The 19,953-nt window shown below is 32.0% G+C and overlaps 1 protein-coding gene across 1 annotated transcript in view; it reads left to right on the forward strand.

The window, feature by feature from the left end:
* Positions 1 to 15,339, forward strand: part of LOC124362721 (solute carrier family 12 member 9) — a 39,177-nt gene extending 23,838 nt beyond the window's left edge. The window contains exons 10-15 of the mRNA XM_046817452.1: positions 250 to 398; positions 1,896 to 2,093; positions 4,025 to 4,142; positions 4,940 to 5,095; positions 7,154 to 7,263; positions 9,538 to 15,339. Coding sequence (XP_046673408.1) covers positions 250 to 398; positions 1,896 to 2,093; positions 4,025 to 4,142; positions 4,940 to 5,095; positions 7,154 to 7,263; positions 9,538 to 9,718 — 912 coding nt within the window. The 3' untranslated portion in view covers positions 9,719 to 15,339. The remainder of the gene's footprint in view (positions 1 to 249; positions 399 to 1,895; positions 2,094 to 4,024; positions 4,143 to 4,939; positions 5,096 to 7,153; positions 7,264 to 9,537) is intronic.
* The last annotated feature ends 4,614 nt before the right edge of the window (positions 15,340 to 19,953 follow it).

Raw genomic sequence — 19,953 nt, forward strand, 5'->3', positions numbered from 1 at the left:
TTTGCACTGCTTGACTATAAAGATTGTAACCTAGCATTTTATTAATTGCTTTGTGACCATTTTGGCAGAAATTAGGGTATCTAGTTTGATTAAAAAATATTGCTTTGGCTAATTTTCTAAAACTGTTGTATCATTGGTGACTTTCCATGTTCCTACTGATTCCTGATTTTGATTATATTAACTATTTTATTAGAAAGTCCCAGTTAATTTATGAATTAAAGTGTAATGCAAGTACAAATTTTGTTTCAGGTGAAAGCCTTCATAGAGCTGACTGTAGCTCACAGTGTACGTGAGGGTATGCACCACCTGATCAGGATATCCGGCATGGGTGCTATGAAGCCAAACACCATTGTGCTTGGATTTTATGATAATGAAGAACCCAGGGACTTCTTTCAAAGGTATAACAATGGGTAATCTGCACAATTGGTAATTGCAAAACTGAGTTTATAGACTTGATAAAATTGAAATTTTATTAAATACAGAGTATAAATCTCTAAATACTATGTGATAAGTATGTGACGAATCTCTTTGAACAGAATTTAAAGTTTTATTTTTTCCTGTTGCAGAGGTTCTTTTTAGGAGTGTGACAAAGATGTTGACCTTAAAATTGTGTGGGTTAGTAAATAGTCTTTTTTTAATAACTCTATATTGGTTAGAACAAGTACAATCTGCACATGGCCTCCTCACTTTCATCATCAATAGTTGTAGCTACTAACTTCACCTTAGTACTAGGTGCCGTGTTATCCCCATATATACGTAGTTAGAATGGCATTTAACTATTCATCAAGTTATCATTAGGTTGCAGGAATATTAGTAATGGAAATTTGTTAAAGGTTATTTTTAAGTGGCTGAAGCAAAGGTTTTTACTCTATTGAAGAAATTTTCAAGCAATACTGAATATATTTTCTTAATTATTCAGTTTTAAGTTGACTTGTACTTTTCACTATCGTGGTGGTGTGTATGTCATTCTAATTTATACCTAAGTTACCTAACAGAGTCTATCTGTGTGATCCTTAGAAAAATACTACTTTGTCAACGTGATGAGATAATGAAAGAATTCTGATTCTGAAATAAAAATTCACAAAATTATTTCTAAAAATTTGAACATGAGTTAGATTTGTACAAAAATGTGTTTAGTGCTTACTAAAACAAAAACAAGATAACATTTCTAGCGAGATGTTGAAGCACGTAAAGGTGAATCAGAAGTTTTAGATAATGTAATAAGAATTACGTGACGAATTTATGTAGGTTCCTATAGAGTTCAGTTATGTGCCACAAACAGCTTAAGTTCAGTGTGGCACATCTCAAACCCTTTAAAACTCATTCTACAAATAACCTTACACGCATGCACAAAGCTGTCAAACGGAAACATCTGGAGATTGCTAATAGAACTGGAAGTTTGATCATGTTATTGCTCCAGCCCACACCACCTTTGTTGTGATCGCCTACCTGTCCGATGTTAATCTCACAGATATTTTCTGTCCGTAAAGATCAAAAGGAGCCTAAAAGGTCACTATTTCAAAGATGTTCCCACCATCCATCAGTCTGTCATAGAGCCTCTGAAAGAGGTTAGAGTCTTTGCAGTATAGTAATATCTTTGATAGAATTAAATCTATATTTAATAAAATATTTTTAAGTGACAATTTCTACTGATCAGAACAATATATTCCTTTTACAAGACCTAGTCTCATTAATTTAAAGACAAACCCTTATAACTATAACTTATGTTTATTGTTTGAATGACATAATTAATATCTTTACAAGCTGTAAGCAAAATTAAGTATACATCACATGGGAAAGATTGTGCATATTTGGGAATACTAATGAGATTTTTATTTTAAAATCATACAGGTTTTTACAAACTTTCTTGTAATAACTTACTGGTTTTGTTTCAGTCCTGAGTCTCTATACAGAACTAATTTATTCCAAGATGAGTTCCAAGGTCGAAGTTTGTTTCCACTTAGAAAAGATTTGTCTGAGAAACAGTTGTGTGGCAGTGAGTATGTTTCCCTCATCAGTGATATTCTGCGCATGAAGAAGAATGTCTGCGTTTGTCGTCATTTCCAACTGCTAGACAAAACTGCTGTAGCAACGTAAGTTTTATTTTATGTATACTTACTTCTTCTGCTCAACAACTTTTGGCATGCCATTTTATGGTTCTTCAAGAGTCAAGAATTTTATTTTTACACATTTTAACACATGGCAATAGACAAAGTCAAAGGTATTTCATTTAATGTATTACATAAATTTAAGATATTGAAAAGTTGATGCAATAAAAATATTATGTAAAAATTAAAATTTGTAAAATTACATAGAAGTTTAGTGCAATAATCATTTACTGCGACTACAAACAAGAATGGACCCAAAACGGATCCTTGTGGAACTCCAACTTGAGTAATTTTAAAAGCAGATTGTTTTTGATCTCCTAAAACCACTTGTTTTATATTAATTAAATAAGGTAAATCAACTGTAATTCAAACTCCATAACTGTGTAATTTGTTTAAAATTAATTTCTTAAACATTGAGTAAGGCCATTTAAAGTTGCAGTTATTATAAATTTATTTTCAAAGTTATCTCAAACATGTACTATTGTTTCTATGGCTTTGGTTGTACTTAAATTTAGAAGAAAACAAATTTATTTACATAAGAAGCCATTCTCAAGAAAAAACACCTAAGTTAGTCCTTTCACAACTTTCAAACACTACCCAAAATAGGTGAGAGGCTGGTTTGATAATTAGAAGGATTTATTTTCTTGCCTTTTTTATAAAGTTGAACAATTTTGTTCCTTTCAATGTTTGAGGAAAGACCTATATACTCCAACATCATATGAAACAAAAATGTTAATGGTTCAAAAACTACATTAATTCATTCTTTCAAAAGTTTACTAGAGAACTTATAATAGTCTTCACTTTGTGATGAGCGAGTACCTTGAAATACTAGTACAAGGTAGGAGTAGTATATTAGACCATGTGTCGCTTAGCAGGCTTTGCTAAAGAAGAATGAGCAAAATCCCGTTGAGGAACATTTACATCATCATCAAACTTGATGTTGCATATGTAGAAATGAAGTTTCATGCATGTTTGTGATAGGCAACTCCTTTGTGATAGGCCTTGCTAACGTTCAGCTTTAAAATAATTCTTTTTAGTTCCACTTATCATAATGATATGATACATTGATATTGGAGGTAATGAGTCATCAGTTGGGATAGAGATGAAAGAAGGTAAAGACTACACGTCAGTTGTCATGGCTCAATGTTAGCAAGCCTCGGATATTAAATGTGTTATGGAATTGATTGACCCTAAATGAGGTTTCTTTGAGGACTTTCTAAGGCATAAGCAAAAAGACACGATTTTAAAATAAAATAGATAAAGATAAATCAATAAGTAATAAACTTAGAATTTTGTTGCACCTAGTATTGGGTAGCAGTTTGTTTCCAATAAACTATTCATTACACTGTGCTGGAAAATTTATTATATTTTAGGATATCCTTCCAATTTGTTATTTACTAAAATATGGCACAAATTTAATCAGTAAATAGAATACATTGTAATCGTCATAATGTAAATTATCACATACAGTAATGTCTCTTAGTTTAAATTTATATGATTCCAGTTTTTTCAAGCTCATTAAACCATATTATGCCCTCTATGTTCTATTCATTCCTTCTCTGTAATGTTGAAGGGAAAGGAACTTTTTATCCTCAATGTGTTGTAACCCTGTATAGCAAAAATGTGATCAGCCTATAATTGGACTACTAGCTGAAGAGTAAATAAATTTTAATGTCAGAAATTAGAGGTAAAAACTATTACAATCCTTTACTTTATTTATTGTTTATTACATGATCCTTATGCATTGAGTTTATTCACACTAATACTGCAATAGCTCAGTTTTTGCCCCAATTAGCTCAATACCAGAATTGACATGATTTTGAGTATTGATATAGTGGCAAAATATCATTAGTGGAGTCAACTTAACTAACACACAAGTGATTATAACATTGCTATTAGTGCTCTTTTGTTTACAGGCAAGGGAGGTACAAGTACATTGATGTGTGGCCAGTGAACTTTTTTGATCCCAACTCAGACGATCCTTTTGATACCAGTAGTCTGTTCATGCTCCAGCTGGCCTGCATCATTCAGATGGTATGTGTTTCACATAAAACTTGCTAAAAGTTGTGCTATTTATTAAAAACTGATGAAACTTAAATACTTTTTTCTAAAATGTTAAAATGTTACTTTTGGAAGTGTTGAATAATATTAAGTTGTGTTTCAAAATAATTTTGTGCCAAGAACTGAAAATCACTTACATGAAATCAATAAATCATATCAGGATGGATAAAAATCTATTTCAGATGCCCGCCCTCTCTAACATTTTAACCCTTAAATTGTGGCATACAGAAATATCTATACTGTCTTATTGTAGTTTATTGTGTATATTATATTTCACGAAAATTCTGAAAATGTGTAAATGTATTGATTTATAACCGTCGGGGAGTAAATTGGATTGCATGTCATGTGAAAAATCAATCAGATGTAACCGTACTGCATACCTACGTATATGGTACGTTTATGTTTAAAACCCGTTAAGCTTTTTAAAAAAAAATTTTTTTTTTTTCTTCCAAGAAATAAAAGAAAAGAAATTTAACTTTACCAAAAACAGAATTCATAAAATTTCTACATGCTTGTTAAACCGAGGTAAATTTTTCTTTAACTCTTTAATATATAATATTTCAAAACTAAATTTAATATTTACTTTTTAAAGAATTTTAGTAATGTATACTTATTTAAAATTAATAAATAAATATACTGTGAAGTATGAATGGTTGTTAAAACGTAAAGCAATGGTGAAGTGTAGAGAAGCATATTAAAAATGTTATTGTAAATGTTACAATTTGATTATTGAATTATTCTAGTAAACATGTACTGTAATAATTTTCCAGGTGAATGGGTGGAAACACTTGAAATTAAGAGTTTTTCTGTGTGATGGCCGTACAACCCACATTACAGACTTAACAGACTTCCGCAACTCAAGAAGTAATGAACTTCGGTTTAAACAACAACTCCATCTTTTGAGAATTTCTGCTTCCATTCATCAGGTGATTTAGTTGTTACATTTCTGTTCAATTAAAAAAAGGTATAAAAAGCGTATATCGTAATTAACTCCTACCAAGCCAGTAATATTAATGGATGTTATGTACAAAATGGTTCTAAGAGCGATCATTAGTTTTTGTAAAAATTGCAATGTATTATTCATTTAAGACCTCATCCATATCAGTGTTCACAGTTCTGAAAATTATGATAATAACTTGTAACAAGAGTCGAGGCTGTCTGCGAAGCTCATGGTTCGTTATGGTTCGTCAAAATTGCATTTTCAATATTTCACAAATTGTATCTATTTATTTTAGTAATCACTTACATTAAATACTAGTCATAAATTTATTTTGATATAATATCAGTAATATAAATACCTTTTGGTGTCCATAAACTCAGGAAAACTCAGGCCAACATAATTATCTTGGTCATTCCGGTCTAAAGTAGGACATAGTCTGACATCTGTTGCAACATGTATTCTAACAAAAAAAGTCATTCGGACTCATATTTGTTTGATGTAACGTCTCTGTAGATCTTATGAAAGGCTTACCGGTCACAAATTATCTTCCTCTATGGTTTCACTTTCGGCAATATTACGATACATAGTTGCAAACCTGCGTAGTGTTCATTTTGAGCCATTACTAATGACTTGTAACATCTGCAGCTGTTTGGTTAAACATCTGTTTTGAAGTTATTTGTTTAAGACATTGAGAACCACTGTTTAATTTCGATAGTGACAATGTATTTGCTATTTCTGAGAGCAAAATTGTAGTAAGTGATCATGATTTAGATGACAATGTTAGTCAAAAGAACACACAAACTAATCCACTTCTACAGTTTGCCAATGTAAGTAGTACTACATATTTTCAAAAGCTAAAATGTGGGTATTTTACTGAATAAAATACGTTGTATATTATACTACAATTAACTTTTGATTTTTAAATGACATGTTTCCTAAGCCATAAACTTAATTATGTAGGTATTTAGTACATGACTAATACTTATGATGGTTACTTCCTTACAGTTTAGATTCAGAAAAAAAAAATAGTTAAAAAATTATTAGAAATGTATTTTAACTTTATTTAAAAAAATACAACAAAAAAATAAAAATTTTATTTTGTATTACTTACCTTTTTTCAACAACAGTATGAGGTTCTTCCCCGGAAAAGAAATAAGAGTTTATTTAAATTTATTGGTCTATAGTTATATGTATATAAGGAATATTGAAATATAGGAATATTCACTTGAAATTAATTAGACCTGGTGAGTCAACCCGGTGTGGAACATCAAAGACACTCAGTCCAGCATGAAAGGAAAATTATGTATTAGTTTCATTCATTGGGTATTACCCTGAAATTTTATCCCCTTTAAGTCTTTGTGTACCAAAACAGAAAGTGTTCATAACATGATCACAGGTTTTAATCTCTTTGGAATCTCAAGACTTCAACTGTTATTGGAGAAATCATCAATTGCCAAGACAAACTGATTCCTTCAACATATCAAGATCTTGTATACTAAAAATTGCTGCTTGGAATACCAATGCTGAATCAGATAGTGACCATTAATTGGATTTTGAAAAATTTTCCAATTTCGATTTAAATATTGTTAAGGGATTCTAAATATTTAATTTTTCCAAATTTGTTAATTGTGTATATTTTTATACAAAGGAAATTTACTCAATTACACGAGTTTCACCATTAAATTCTAAAAACCATTGAATCTTTTAAATTTTAAAGTCTAATTTAAATTTTAATTGATTTTACTATGCAATATTAAATATTTTCTGAACAACTATTTTGTAATAGTACTTTTATTATGTGTAATGTGCTATTTAATATTGCTCTCAACCAATAATATAAAATTATCTTGATCATTCGTCTAATCTAAAGAGCTGAAGATCAATCGGAGATCCAAGATTAGTAGGTACAAAGCAAATTAACAGAAAATTTAACACGTCAGTGGAGATTCATTTTAATAATCCTCACCGTCTCTATATATCTGGTGTCCTGTAATCTGTGTGTTAAAAATATTATGGATAATTTGTGTTACTATGTCCCTTACAGGTTCCAGAATGGTCTCGCCTGTTGGCTTCGTTGCGTGGAGGCTGTGTCTTGCAGACCAGTGATGAGGTTCAAGTGGTGGCTGACAATATTTCTCGAGCATATCTGCTGAAGTAAGTAGTCTGCTTCTAGTTTGTTACAGTATTACTAGGCCACTATTGTTTTAAGATTGAATACTTTTGTAGAAATCCACTAATTTAGTGTTGTGTCAAGGTTTGAAACACTTAGCACATGTTCAAATATTAAAGTACAGTTCTAAAATGTATTTCGCATTTACTCACTGTATTCATGGCAGTGTTTGCAGGTACCCAATTTGTCAGCTGCTCAATCTAAAAAATACGAGATTGTAAAACTCATTGTAAACTATGTTTTTTAAGTATGTTTCATAGGTGAAATTGTACGTTGAACTTTTGTTTAGCGTACTATCATATGATTTTTGTCATCTAATAAGATTGAATTTCATTTGATATCAGAGCTTCTATCTGTTCCTAAAAACAAAAAACAGAGGAACTTTTAGGTAGACTTTGTATACAAAATCAGCCTATTGCAATTTTTCTTGCATTAGCACTTATTGAACATTTGTACATAACTTCACCGGACATGACCCCCAGAGCCCAAAACCACCCCTGTTCAAAATGTTTTATATTTCTAAATGTATTAGTACTATATACTTACTGATTTTAAATAGTTACTATATATATATATATATATATATATATATATATAGTAACTATTTCATATATATAAGTAAGTAGCGTCTTGAAATTCCGCCGCTGCAGTGTCAGGTCAGGTCAGTTATGGCAAAAATCGTTTTATATCTGTTAATGCATATTTCAAATGCCCTCGTGAAATGAGAATCCTGCCAACTGTGAAGTACGTGTTGTTATTAGAACTCTTGGTGCTAAAGGTTTGAAAGCAATTTAAATTCACCAACAGAATTGTGAAGTATATGGACAAACATTATGGGTGATGATAGAGTGGCATTCAAATGGATAAGAACTTAAAAAGATAGCCAAAAAAAATGTTCATGATTAGAAATAGGTGGGAAACCCTCCATGACCACCTATGAATTCGTGCAGAAAGTTAATAATAAAGTGAAAATTAAGAGACATTTTTCACAATTGTTTTGTTATTAGAAGAGATTTCTCATGAAGTGTTCTCTTCGATATTTTTTATTGAGAAACAGATTTTGCTGCATTACAATGTTTGTCCACATTTGACAAAACAAACTCAAGATCACATCACAGCATTTTGCTATGAACAATTTGATAATCCCTCTAACAGCCCCAATTTAGTGCCCATTTGTTTTTATTAGAAGAAGCATTTTGAAGGTCAGAACCGTACTGATGACAATAGCATGAAATTCAGTCGCTGTTAAATCAGATGGCAATCTTCTATGATAACAGTATACAAAAGGTTGTTTTTAGATATGATATGTGCCTTATATTGATAATAATTATGTAGAAAAGTAGATAAAAGTGTGGGCTTTCATATCGAAATATATGTCTGATCTCACTACTACAAGTGTGGTACAATCCCTTGTTGTTTAACTTTATTATTTTATAGTCACAGCTATTTAAAACTATTGCCTGAGTATAGGAAAAGTAGGAAACTGGTTTTTATTATTTTACGAGGAATTTTAGGCATTGGAAGTAATAATTTGGACCATATTGAAATGAAGCATTAAGAAAAATGGCTAAAATAAGCATATATATTGTTTCACTATCTATATTTTAGGAAACATAAACAAAGGGAATGACATATTGTTATTTGTAAAAATGTCTTTATTGCTATTCCTTAAAATTAAACTTTCATTATTAAAGATACAGCAAAGCAATTCATATCTTCAATCATTTTTCCTTTGATCTAGTAAAAATTGCCCAAAATTAAATGCCTATAATTCCCTGTAGAGTCACACAAAAATTTTTTATGTTTTGGTTTCTACCATAAGAAAAATGTTATTATAAAGGGTTTGACTCTGAAATGTGAAAAATTAGTCCAATCAAAAATCCATCCATTTTTAAGTTGGTGATCACATAGTAATCCTAATGTAGTCACCTAATGTTCATCATGAATGTGTTAAAAGAAATATTTTCCTTGTCGACAAAATATACATTTTGTCTGTTTACCAGTTAAACTAGTGATGTTGCATCTGGCAAGGCAATGACAATATGCATTGTTTGTCATGGAACATGATGTTATTTTGTATTATTAATATAGGTATAGAGTCAAGTTTGATGTAGTAATATTGGTCAGTAATGTTTTTGGTCTTGTTTTACATAAAAACTGCCAATCTGAATTGTTTTATAAAACAGCATCTTTGCTGAAAAATTCTCTAAAATAAAACCATTTATTATTAACTAATAGTATTGTTCTTCTGTGGCTAGTGTGAATCAGATAATCCGGCAAAACTCAGAGCACACGGCCCTGACATTTGTGTACCTACCGCCACCGCCTCGGGTGAAGAACAGTGGTCAGTACTTGCAGTGCCTCACTGAGCTGACAACTGACTTGCCGCCAACCGTGCTCGTACACGGTGTTAGTGCTGTCACCTCGACTACTCTTTAAACCCACCTACTCGCTCCGTCAACTTTCATATTATTCATTCTTAACATTATATTAACTTATCAATTACTTATACAGATCCTAGGCTACTTAATTTATACTTATTCCCCTTTCATAGTGGATACGACTCAGTGATTCATTTGTATACCTTACTTGTGCAAATTTTAAATGTTTTAGATTTACATTAAGTTATTTTAATTTACCATTCACAAGTTTGGAACTAACAGTAATGCTTTAACAAATTTTAGAACGTTAAACAAGTTGTTATTGAAGAACTGGCTAAAGTTGCAAAATTGTATGTACATTGTTGTAAGTGAGCCAGTTAGTAAAAAGATAGAACAGAACGATTTTATTACTAACGCATCCAATAAATCGTTAATGGTGCCTTGTCTTCCTATAAATGTAGTAGTGTTCATATTTTTTATTTGTTCACAAAATTAACAAAGTTTTTAAACTAATTGGTTTTAAGTAATATAATTTTTATTATTTTATTTTATCCATAGCGTACTTGAAGAAGATTGCATTCCTTTACTATATTTAGTGAATATTTTACCTTTGACAATTAAAAATATACGGTTTTATTTATCTTATTACATAAAGTGCTTTTCAAAGCTCTTGATGATATCATTTACAATATTACATTTTAACATGAATAAATACATATCTCTTAACACTTTAACACCCAAGTGACATAGTCACCCTGTGTAAATTCTGGGAGCTGATGTGACACCATTTTTATGTCTATGAAACAATGAGAGTGTATAAGATTGAGAAGGCTTGAGTGCTATTTTATCATTTCTTGAAGGGCCTACTGGTTAGATTGTATAGTGGTTTATCTGTATATAGATCAATTGTAATATGTTATTAGTGTGAACTGTTGTTTCTACATTTTATTTCTTTTAATATACATATATGACAGTTTTTTTTAGTTTAATTACAGAAGCAAGTACTGAAAAATATGGCATAAAACTTTTACTAAACCTTAATCAATTTAATTTGGACTATTCAATGGAGTATTTACTGTCCAACTCCATTATAAAAATAGTTTCATACATTGGTATGGATGAAGGTGTAAAATGTTTCTATAACATATATTTATGAAATGAAGAGCGTGTAAGTTATTTATCACCTCAAGAGATACAAAAAGTTATAAAAATGTTTAGTAAAAAAAGTATTAATCTGTTAAAATGTTAAGTGTTGCCAGTTTTGTGTTAAGTTGTCGACAGGTTTACATTGACTGTAATTTTTTAGATCTTTAAAATTCCAGGTATACTATAAATTATACACATGTGTACATTATCTTAAAAGCCATCTGTACTTTATATTGCTAATGGATGTGTCTTGATGAGTTATCATGTGTCTTAGCATAATTTTGTTTGGAAAACCCGCTTTTTCCTATTATTGCCATTTTTATTATGGGCTATAAATGAACTTCACCTACGGTGGATGTTATATTAGTTATGGTTATCATGGGCCTCTATTGGCCCAAATTGTTTACTTCTTAAATTGTGCTTTTAATTCCATGTGCTGTGTCCAGATATGCCCTCTTATGTCTCGTTTGTTATTTACCTAATATTGCACTTTTTAGAAATTGAGAAAAATTGTTAATTTTTTTTAGGTAAAACCTTTACAACAATAATTGTGTGACTTATTTTACAGTATCAGTTAGTACTGTAAACAAGTTCATTAAGTGATTAACAGAGACTAAACAACATGCAACTATGTATTCTTGTGGACAATAATGCTCCATAACAGGATTGAACAGGTATTGGCCATTAGTGTCTCATGTCAGCAAGAGTCCTTTTGCTCATTATTGCTTGAGGGTCGAATAATCAATAGTTAAGTTTAAGATCTAATTGAATTGTGTTTTTAACTCGTAGATAAATATTCCTTTACATTTTAAATATTGTGTATACTTTATATTATTTGGTCAAATGGCTGACAAATACTTGATGGAATCATTTACCATAATCAAATAGTTATTACTTTGTATGATAATTTTTTAAATTTAGCGTTTGTCTAACTGTAAATGCAAAGATAACATATTTTCCAACTGTTGAATTTGCATGGAAATACTATTAGAGAATGATATTCTAGTTTGTGAATTAATAACAGTGCTGGTTACTTCATAAATTCACATTACACTAAAAGTTGGTTATTGTAAAATATTGAATTTTTAGAATATAATTAAAATAAACTTTATTATTGCATTAATCTGGACATTAATCTTGCCTCAAAGCTATACTTATTTTTGTTTTTCTAAGTAGTGTACCATTAGCTTTAGGTTGATCTTTGAGCCAAAACCTATGCTCTGGTTGGTCAAACATGACTGTTATTAACCCTTCGTACGCTGAAAGCAATTTGTATAAAATTGCTCTAATGCTCAATAAAAAAAAAATAATAATTTTTAATTTTTTTAAGGTTATATATCTTTTTTAGGTTTATTTGTCTTGCAACTGCTGAAAACACATGATAGTTTTTGTATTGCTTTTATTTTATTTACATATGAGTACATCATATACATGTAAATATACACGCAATATATAAAGTCCAATAAACATTTCTGAAAGTAGCAAAAGTTAGCACAACAGTAATTCATATTATTTATACAACATTAGTAGATAATGAAGGGAACAAATCCATGACAAATATAAAATATATAAAAAACACAAAATGGTACAAAAATAAAAAAGGCACACTAATATTGGACTTGTGTGTGGTAAATCTCAAAACACTCATCTGGGTGGAGGGCAGGCTTGGCCTCACATGTTTTACATAGATGTATAGTTTATCACATTATCAATATGGATAACCTCGCATAATAGACAGCTAAAGCAATATAGCAGGTTAAAAACAATAAACAACAGTACATAGCGGCCGCCGGCAGCTGACTGTCACGCGCGAGTATTTCCGCTTAGAGCGTACAGCTTGCTCACTGGCGATGGCGCGGACTGACAAAGCAAACAAAAGCTTCCGTTGTGATTGGTCCCGCTGTTTTGATGAGTCACGCTTCACATTGCGTAATATTAGATCACCAAATATTCACTCTCAAGCATTCTGGCGGCAATTTGTAGAACTAACATAAATATATTGCGTTGTCAGGGGATTCCGCGATCTATTCCGCTTAGAACGTTTTGAGTTAGATTTACTCGGCGGAATATTCCGCTTACAACGTACGAAGGGTTAAAACAACGTAAAGGTAATTTCATTACAGGCTGATAATATATAACAGTTAGGTTTGAAACTCTAAAATAACATTTTAATAAGTCATTTGAGTACATTTTGAGCAGTTGTATGATTTTAATTCATAATAATATGTCGAATTGGTAAATGGCACTTGATTACAAGTGCCAAGAGAGAACATGTGATAAAATATCTTACTAAAACATTCAGACAACCAAAACTGTTGCTGTAACCCCCCCCCCTCCATTGTGGCATGCATGTATATTAGAATTAAATGTAAGAGCAACAACTAAAAGCGCCAAGAATGTTTCTCAAAGAAATACTAGTTTTGAGTATTTAGTTTGATCAAAATATTCTTTGATATAAAGAATATCTAATGGTAACATTTGTATATTCTTTGATGCGTTATAATGTACTTTCCCAGGATGGTTTACTTCTGGATGGTTTATGTTTTCCAGTTAAACCTACAGTGGGTACAACAAAACCAATATGTCTCAAATCTTGACCATCTTATGGTTGTTCAGGAGCGGTACTTCACTAACCGCAAATGTTGAGATTAGAGTGCAAGGTTAGAGCAATAGGTCTAGTCTACTATAGGAGATGACTGTTGCAGTTGGTGGGGCCCCCTAAGTGTAAAAGGCTGTTTCTAGCCCATACATAAGGGTGTGTCACTCCCTGCCTGCTTTGACTAGAGAGGTTGGTACAGAATTACCCTCTCCCTTTTCCAAGGAGATATACTAATGCTCAAAATCCTTCCTCATGGATCTCGACAGGAGGTGGCCTCTACCCCTAACCTTACCCATCCAAAATATCTTGTCACTACATAAGCGGCACAAAGGTTGTTTTAGGACTAAGTGTTACTTCTCAGCTTCTTGTCCTAAGAGAACAAAAACAGAATTATAAAGTACAGTAGAACTCCAATTATCCGGATTAATTGGGATTGGACCCGATCCAGATAATAAAAAATCTGGATAGTGTAATTTTTCTTGAAAAAATGCTGTTTTCAAGAAAAAAAAACAATAAAACACAATAGAGAACATTTACGGTATTTATTATAAAAAAGCTATATCAATGACAATGTTCACATTACGTATACAATGGAGGATACATTTTTGTAATGTCTGATATTTTCCCACTTTGTGTACCTCGGCTAAATGTTTATCTGAGTTACCTTTGTCCAACTGTTTCATAATTTTAAATTTTCTGCCAACGATAATACTACATGTTTTCTCTTTGAACTCATTTTAGTACAATACTGCACATGATAATCAAAACACTAAGGAACATGAAATACTCAACATATCAATTAACCCTATTGCAGGCTTAAGAAGCATTGGCTGGCCGACTATTAATATACTGTAGTGAGTGACAGTAGTAAGGTGGTGAGGCAGTGTGAGTCATTGCTTCCCTTCACCCTCGCCCCCCCCGTCAACACTATCGCTACACTATGTTCCCAGTTAGAAGGGTCAACTACTGCAAGCGATTCATGCATATTCATTGCTTGCAGGGCAATGTGCCATTAAAACCCTGTTTTATATATTTTCTTGATCTGATCCGGATAATTGGAATCTGGGTAATTGGAGTTCTACTGTACTTGGTTTCACGTGCTATAGTGACCTGCCAAAAAATCCATTGAAAATTTATTAATAAAATTTCATTTATATCGTTGTAACATGAAAAGGAGCCATTGCATATCACAATAAAGTCGTTATAACTCTTAATATCACAAAACTATTATGTTGCTTCTGTGGTTTTATTTGTGATATTTTCTGTTACAAGTAACTGAATGTTGATGATTTTTTTACCTATATCTATATATTGTCAATTGTTTTTGTTTTTTTCGAATTTAAATTTGTTGCATATTACTAGCTATTTTGTGATGTTGTGGTAAGATGAACACAATTTCAACGAAAAGTGTTGGGTATATTATTGTATACTGTTTACAAAGGTCTCCCAAAATAATATTTTTGATACATATATTGAAAAATAATACTAGAACTGGGAAATAGAAATAGCTTGCATAAGAAATTTCAAACATCAAACAGTATTTCTATTATAATTAAATATTTTAAAATATGTTGTTTTAAATTATTAAAATTTCAACAAATATAAATTGTATATGATGATTGCAAAATCACGAGTTGTGGTAAAATACTTCTTGTTGCTATAAGGATTTTCGTAATTTGATACTAATTAGATCAAAAATGTATAATTGTTTCTGTGTAATTTTTTGTCATTTATCTTTAGATATTTAGCCAAATGCTCAGTTTATACATATTATAGCCTATGAATTGTTATGTATACTTTGTAGTATATTATGTTCCTACTTATATTTTCATTTCTGAAATCTAAGTGATATTTTGTGATAGTGTTTGATTATATTTTGTGTATTTACTTGGTTTGAGGTCTTACAACATGTATTAAAGTATTTACAATTTCAATTGAGTCATTATCATTTTACCTAATTTTAACATGACACAAGAATTATGTAATAATATTACATCAATAAATTTTAAACTAGCTAAAAAGATCCCATTAGTTTCTGTCAAACTGTTTTGGAAATAATGTCAAACTTAATAATTTTAGTTTGAGTTTAGACCTGTCTGACTAATTCATGTGTCTAATTAACTAATTTGTGTATACTTACTTACTTACTCTTACTCCCATGGCCATGGATACCCTAGGTGGTATTTGGCCTCGCCAACCAGCTGCCTCCATCTCTCCCTGTCTTCACAATCCCCCTGACCCGCTCTCAATTTCCGCAAGTCCTTCTCCACCTGGTCCTTCCAGCGATTTTTGGATCTACATCGAGGTCTTCTTCCAACTGGATTGTGTTTCCAAACCTCTTTAATCAATTTATCATCCTCCCTCCTCATCACATGGCCTGCCCACCGAAGTCTCCTGCTCTTTGCTTCTCCTACAACGTCTGGAGATTGAAACATCTCTCTGATTTCTTGGTTGTGCCTGATTCTCCATCCATCTCCATCTCTAATAGGTCCGAAAATTTTCCTCAAAATTTTATTCTCGAATGTAACCAATTTCTTTTCTGCCTGTTTATCTATAATCCATGTCTCTGCTCCATAAAGAAGAACTGGTCTTATAACAGTCTTATATATTCTTAATTTTGTTTTGTAAGACAGTAATTTTGATTTTAAAATATTATTTAATGCGTACATGCTTCTATTTGCCAAATTTATTCTATTTTGGATTTCTATTAGTTCATTACTCTTTGAATTAACTATTGCTCCGAGGTATTTGAATCTTTCAACCTGTTCGAATTTATGGTTCAGTATTTCCAAATCTTCTCTACCATTATTTCCTCGCCTAAAATAAATCAACTTTGTCTTAGCGTCGTTAATTTCTAGTCCTATTGACCGGGTTTTGTCTATTAATATTCCTGTCATCTCCATAAGTTCATCTCTGTCATTGGAAACTAACACCACGTCATCCGCAAATGCCAGTGCTCCTATCTTAGTTCCAATGCTTATACCTAGTTTCCTATTTCTTATTTCTTTCAACGCTTCTTCCAGGGCTAAATTGAACAGTAATGGAGAGAGGCTGTCTCCCTGTCTCACCCCTGTTTTTACTTCAAACTCAGGTGAATATTCATTTTCCACTTTAACTTTGCATTTGGAATTTTCTAAGCTAAGTTTTGCCATTTTCGTTAGTTTTGTAGGTATTCCATACTGCTCAATTTTTTCCCATAGTTTATTTCGATTGATACTGTCATAAGCTTTCTGAAAGTCTATGAATAATCCATACAATGCTCTACCAAATTCCCAGTGCTTGGCTATTGATTCTTTTAGAATAAATACTTGATCATGTATAATTCATTTAATTATGAGCTAATGTTTAATTTTGTCTCAGAGCCTTTATTGGGTAGGATTATGGTGGCACAACACTGCTCTAACTCTAAAAAATATAAATACTAATATTTGCCATAATAATAATTATTCAAACTGTTATTGAACATATTAATTTATTTTATCTAAAAAAAATAATGTTCAGCAATTTATAATTTGTTTTTTACAAATTTGTATTTCACTATAATTCTAATTTATTTATTTTCTCCAAAAATCTAGTCACACTGTAATATCTTAGTATTTGATTTTTGCTGAAGTAAAGTAATAGTCATTAGTGCCAGTAAGCTGGGGACCTTAGTTCCTCAGCTCCTAGAAAAAAGGAAGTTTTTTATTAATAACAAATCTAGTGGTCTTTATACTCATTCTGCATTAACCCTTTTGGGGAGAAATAGTGCTCACTACTTTGCATTCATTAGTGTAAAAGTATTCCTTAAGATGAAATTAGATAAATATTATATAAGGAGGTTGATTTGTATTTAATTGGGAAAGCTATATTGATTTTGATTAGTTATAACTTCATTTAAAATGTTGATAAAAATGTGATAAATTATTAACCTATTGCATCCCATCAGAGATTATACACAACCGTGTCTTAGCAGTGCTCCCAGCCCACGGACGCATAAACGTGGCAAAATACAGTTTACATTTGCTGCGCTTTCTAGATTGAGTGAAGAAGAAGAAGAATCATTGTTCCTTATCCGTATTCTTTTCGTTTAGAATAAACTTTTCATTCGTGTGGTATATTTGGTTTTGTGCTGGCTGCAACTGCATCTTGAGAAGTGCTTGAGGAAACGGCTGTTATTCACAAGACCTGCTAACCTGTTGTACAATTTTGTGATCTTAGTAAACAAATAGTGAACTTTTAGATTTGCAATAACAAAACATTAACATTTTTAGGATTATCTGTATTTGAGATATTTAATTTTGAACTTAAAAATCTTGGCATTTTAAAACAGAAAGTGTTTTTTTCTCTATTTCTTTTGATTAGCTTAACATAAATGCCATGTGTCAAATTATTCACATTAACTGTTTTAGATTTTGTATACAAAATCAGCCTATTGCAATCGCCTTCATTGTAGCACTTACCAAAAATAAATTTCTGCATGACCACTGAATATGACCCCCAAAGCCCAAAACCTCTCTGCATTCAAAATTTTATATATCTATGCTATATATCCCGGATTGTGGAAACAATAACTGTCTCAAAAAAAGCTCAAACAAGTTGAATTTTGGTACATTATAAATGTCTCAGCTAAGTTTGTTGGCCAGCTTATTCCATTTCATTTTAATATGGTAACTATTTAAATCTATAGAAAACACAAAAAGTGTTTTGAAATGCTTATAAGGTTTACTAAATATTTTGTAATACAAATACAGGGTGGCGCAGAGAAACGGGAAATTTTGATATAATCATAATAAACCAATGATTTGTACAAACAACTTTTTAATGCTTAACTTTTTAATGCTTAAAATGTGTTAGGCAAGAGTGGAAATAACAATAAAGTTAAAGTCACTTTTTAAAAATAACATCTGTTAAGTGCTGTCCATTGCGCCTAACACATTCATTCAATCGATTTCGAAAACTTATCATTGTGCGACGCAATGTGTTCTCTGGGATGTTGGCGACGTGTTCTTCAATCTGAGTCTTGACCTCAAGAAGATTTCTTGGCTTAGTCTGGTACACAACGCTCTTTAGATGTCCCCATAGAAAGAAGTCGTATACTGAGAGGTCTGGAGGCCAAGTGATGTTAGCGTTCCTTGAAATGATGCGCTCCCCAAACAAACGCCTCAGTGCTACCATATATAGATTGGCAGTGTGTGAGGTGGCTCCATCCTGTTAAAACCAGGTTTGCTGAATGTCAATATCTGGGAAAGCATGAAGCCGTGGAGCAAAAAATGTCTCCAGCATATGAATGAAACGTTCAGATGTGACAGTTACAGTGGAACCATTACCATCCTCAAAGAAGTAAGGTCCAATTATCCCTCGACAAGACACTGCACACCATACAGTAACTTTAAGGCTATGTAACGGATGTTGATGAAGTTCACCGGGATTTCTGCAAGCCCAGTAACGCATGTTCTGCTTATTGACATGCCCATTTAAATGAAAGTGGGCCTCATCAGACATCCAAAGATTTTCAAGGAAATTTGAGTCCTCATTGATTTTAGTCAGTAGCTATTCACAAAATTGTAAGCGTAACTCACCGTCATTTGGTTTTAGAACTTGAACAATCTGAAGCTTTTAAGGATGAAACTGCAGGCCGTGCAATATTCTTTGCACACTCTGACGCTCAAGTTGCAATGATGAGGCGATTTTTCATACAGAACGACGCGGACTCCTCTCCACTGCGACTCGCACTGCATTAACATTTTCTGGGGTTCGAACAGTCACTATACGCCCAGGAGGTTTTTTCTTTAAGGCTGAACCAGTCTCTTCAAAATTCCGAATCCTTGATGATATGGCATGTGAAGGAGGAACTCGACCGCGGGGAGGAATATCATAATGGTGTCGGAACACTCGTGCAGCTGTTACACTGTTGCCATTTTTGTAGTACCCTCTCACGCAACGGCATGCTCCGCACCACTCCACTGCTCCATCTCAACTAAATGACTGTTACTACTTGGCGTCATGACTTCCGTCCCCCACTCCTACAAGACTAAAAGGTGTACCAACAACAACTTCAAAATTTCCCGTTTCTCTGCGCCACCCTGTATTTTGATGTCTTGAATAGTGTTTAAGATAGTGGTTATATGTAAATCGCTTAAGAACCTTATCACACAGAACAACTGGTCTAGAAATTCTTAATAATGTTTAAACTTGTATGTAACTTTTAATGCAATTAAGTTAGTCAGTTTGATATGCCATTTCTTTCCATTACGGTGGTCGTTTAAATGTATTTTAAATTCACAACACTGCTATTTATGAACATAGAGAAAAAACAAAAAGTGTTCTGGAATGGTTGTAACATTTTCTAAACATTTAGTTATAAACCTTATTCGTATCTCCGAACAGTTTTCAAACTATTGAGTACGTGTGATAGTAAGATAGGGCACGTTTATAGGAACTTTTTGCATTTAATTGTGCCAGCCTGTCATGAAACACACTAAATATGAGTGTGTGTGTATATATATAAGGATGAAACTGCAGGCCGATATATATTAGTTTGATTTATCCATTTAAATAGTGTAAAA

Source organism: Homalodisca vitripennis, chromosome 5 (genome assembly GCF_021130785.1).
Source record: "Homalodisca vitripennis isolate AUS2020 chromosome 5, UT_GWSS_2.1, whole genome shotgun sequence".
Taxonomy (NCBI): domain Eukaryota; kingdom Metazoa; phylum Arthropoda; class Insecta; order Hemiptera; family Cicadellidae; genus Homalodisca; species Homalodisca vitripennis.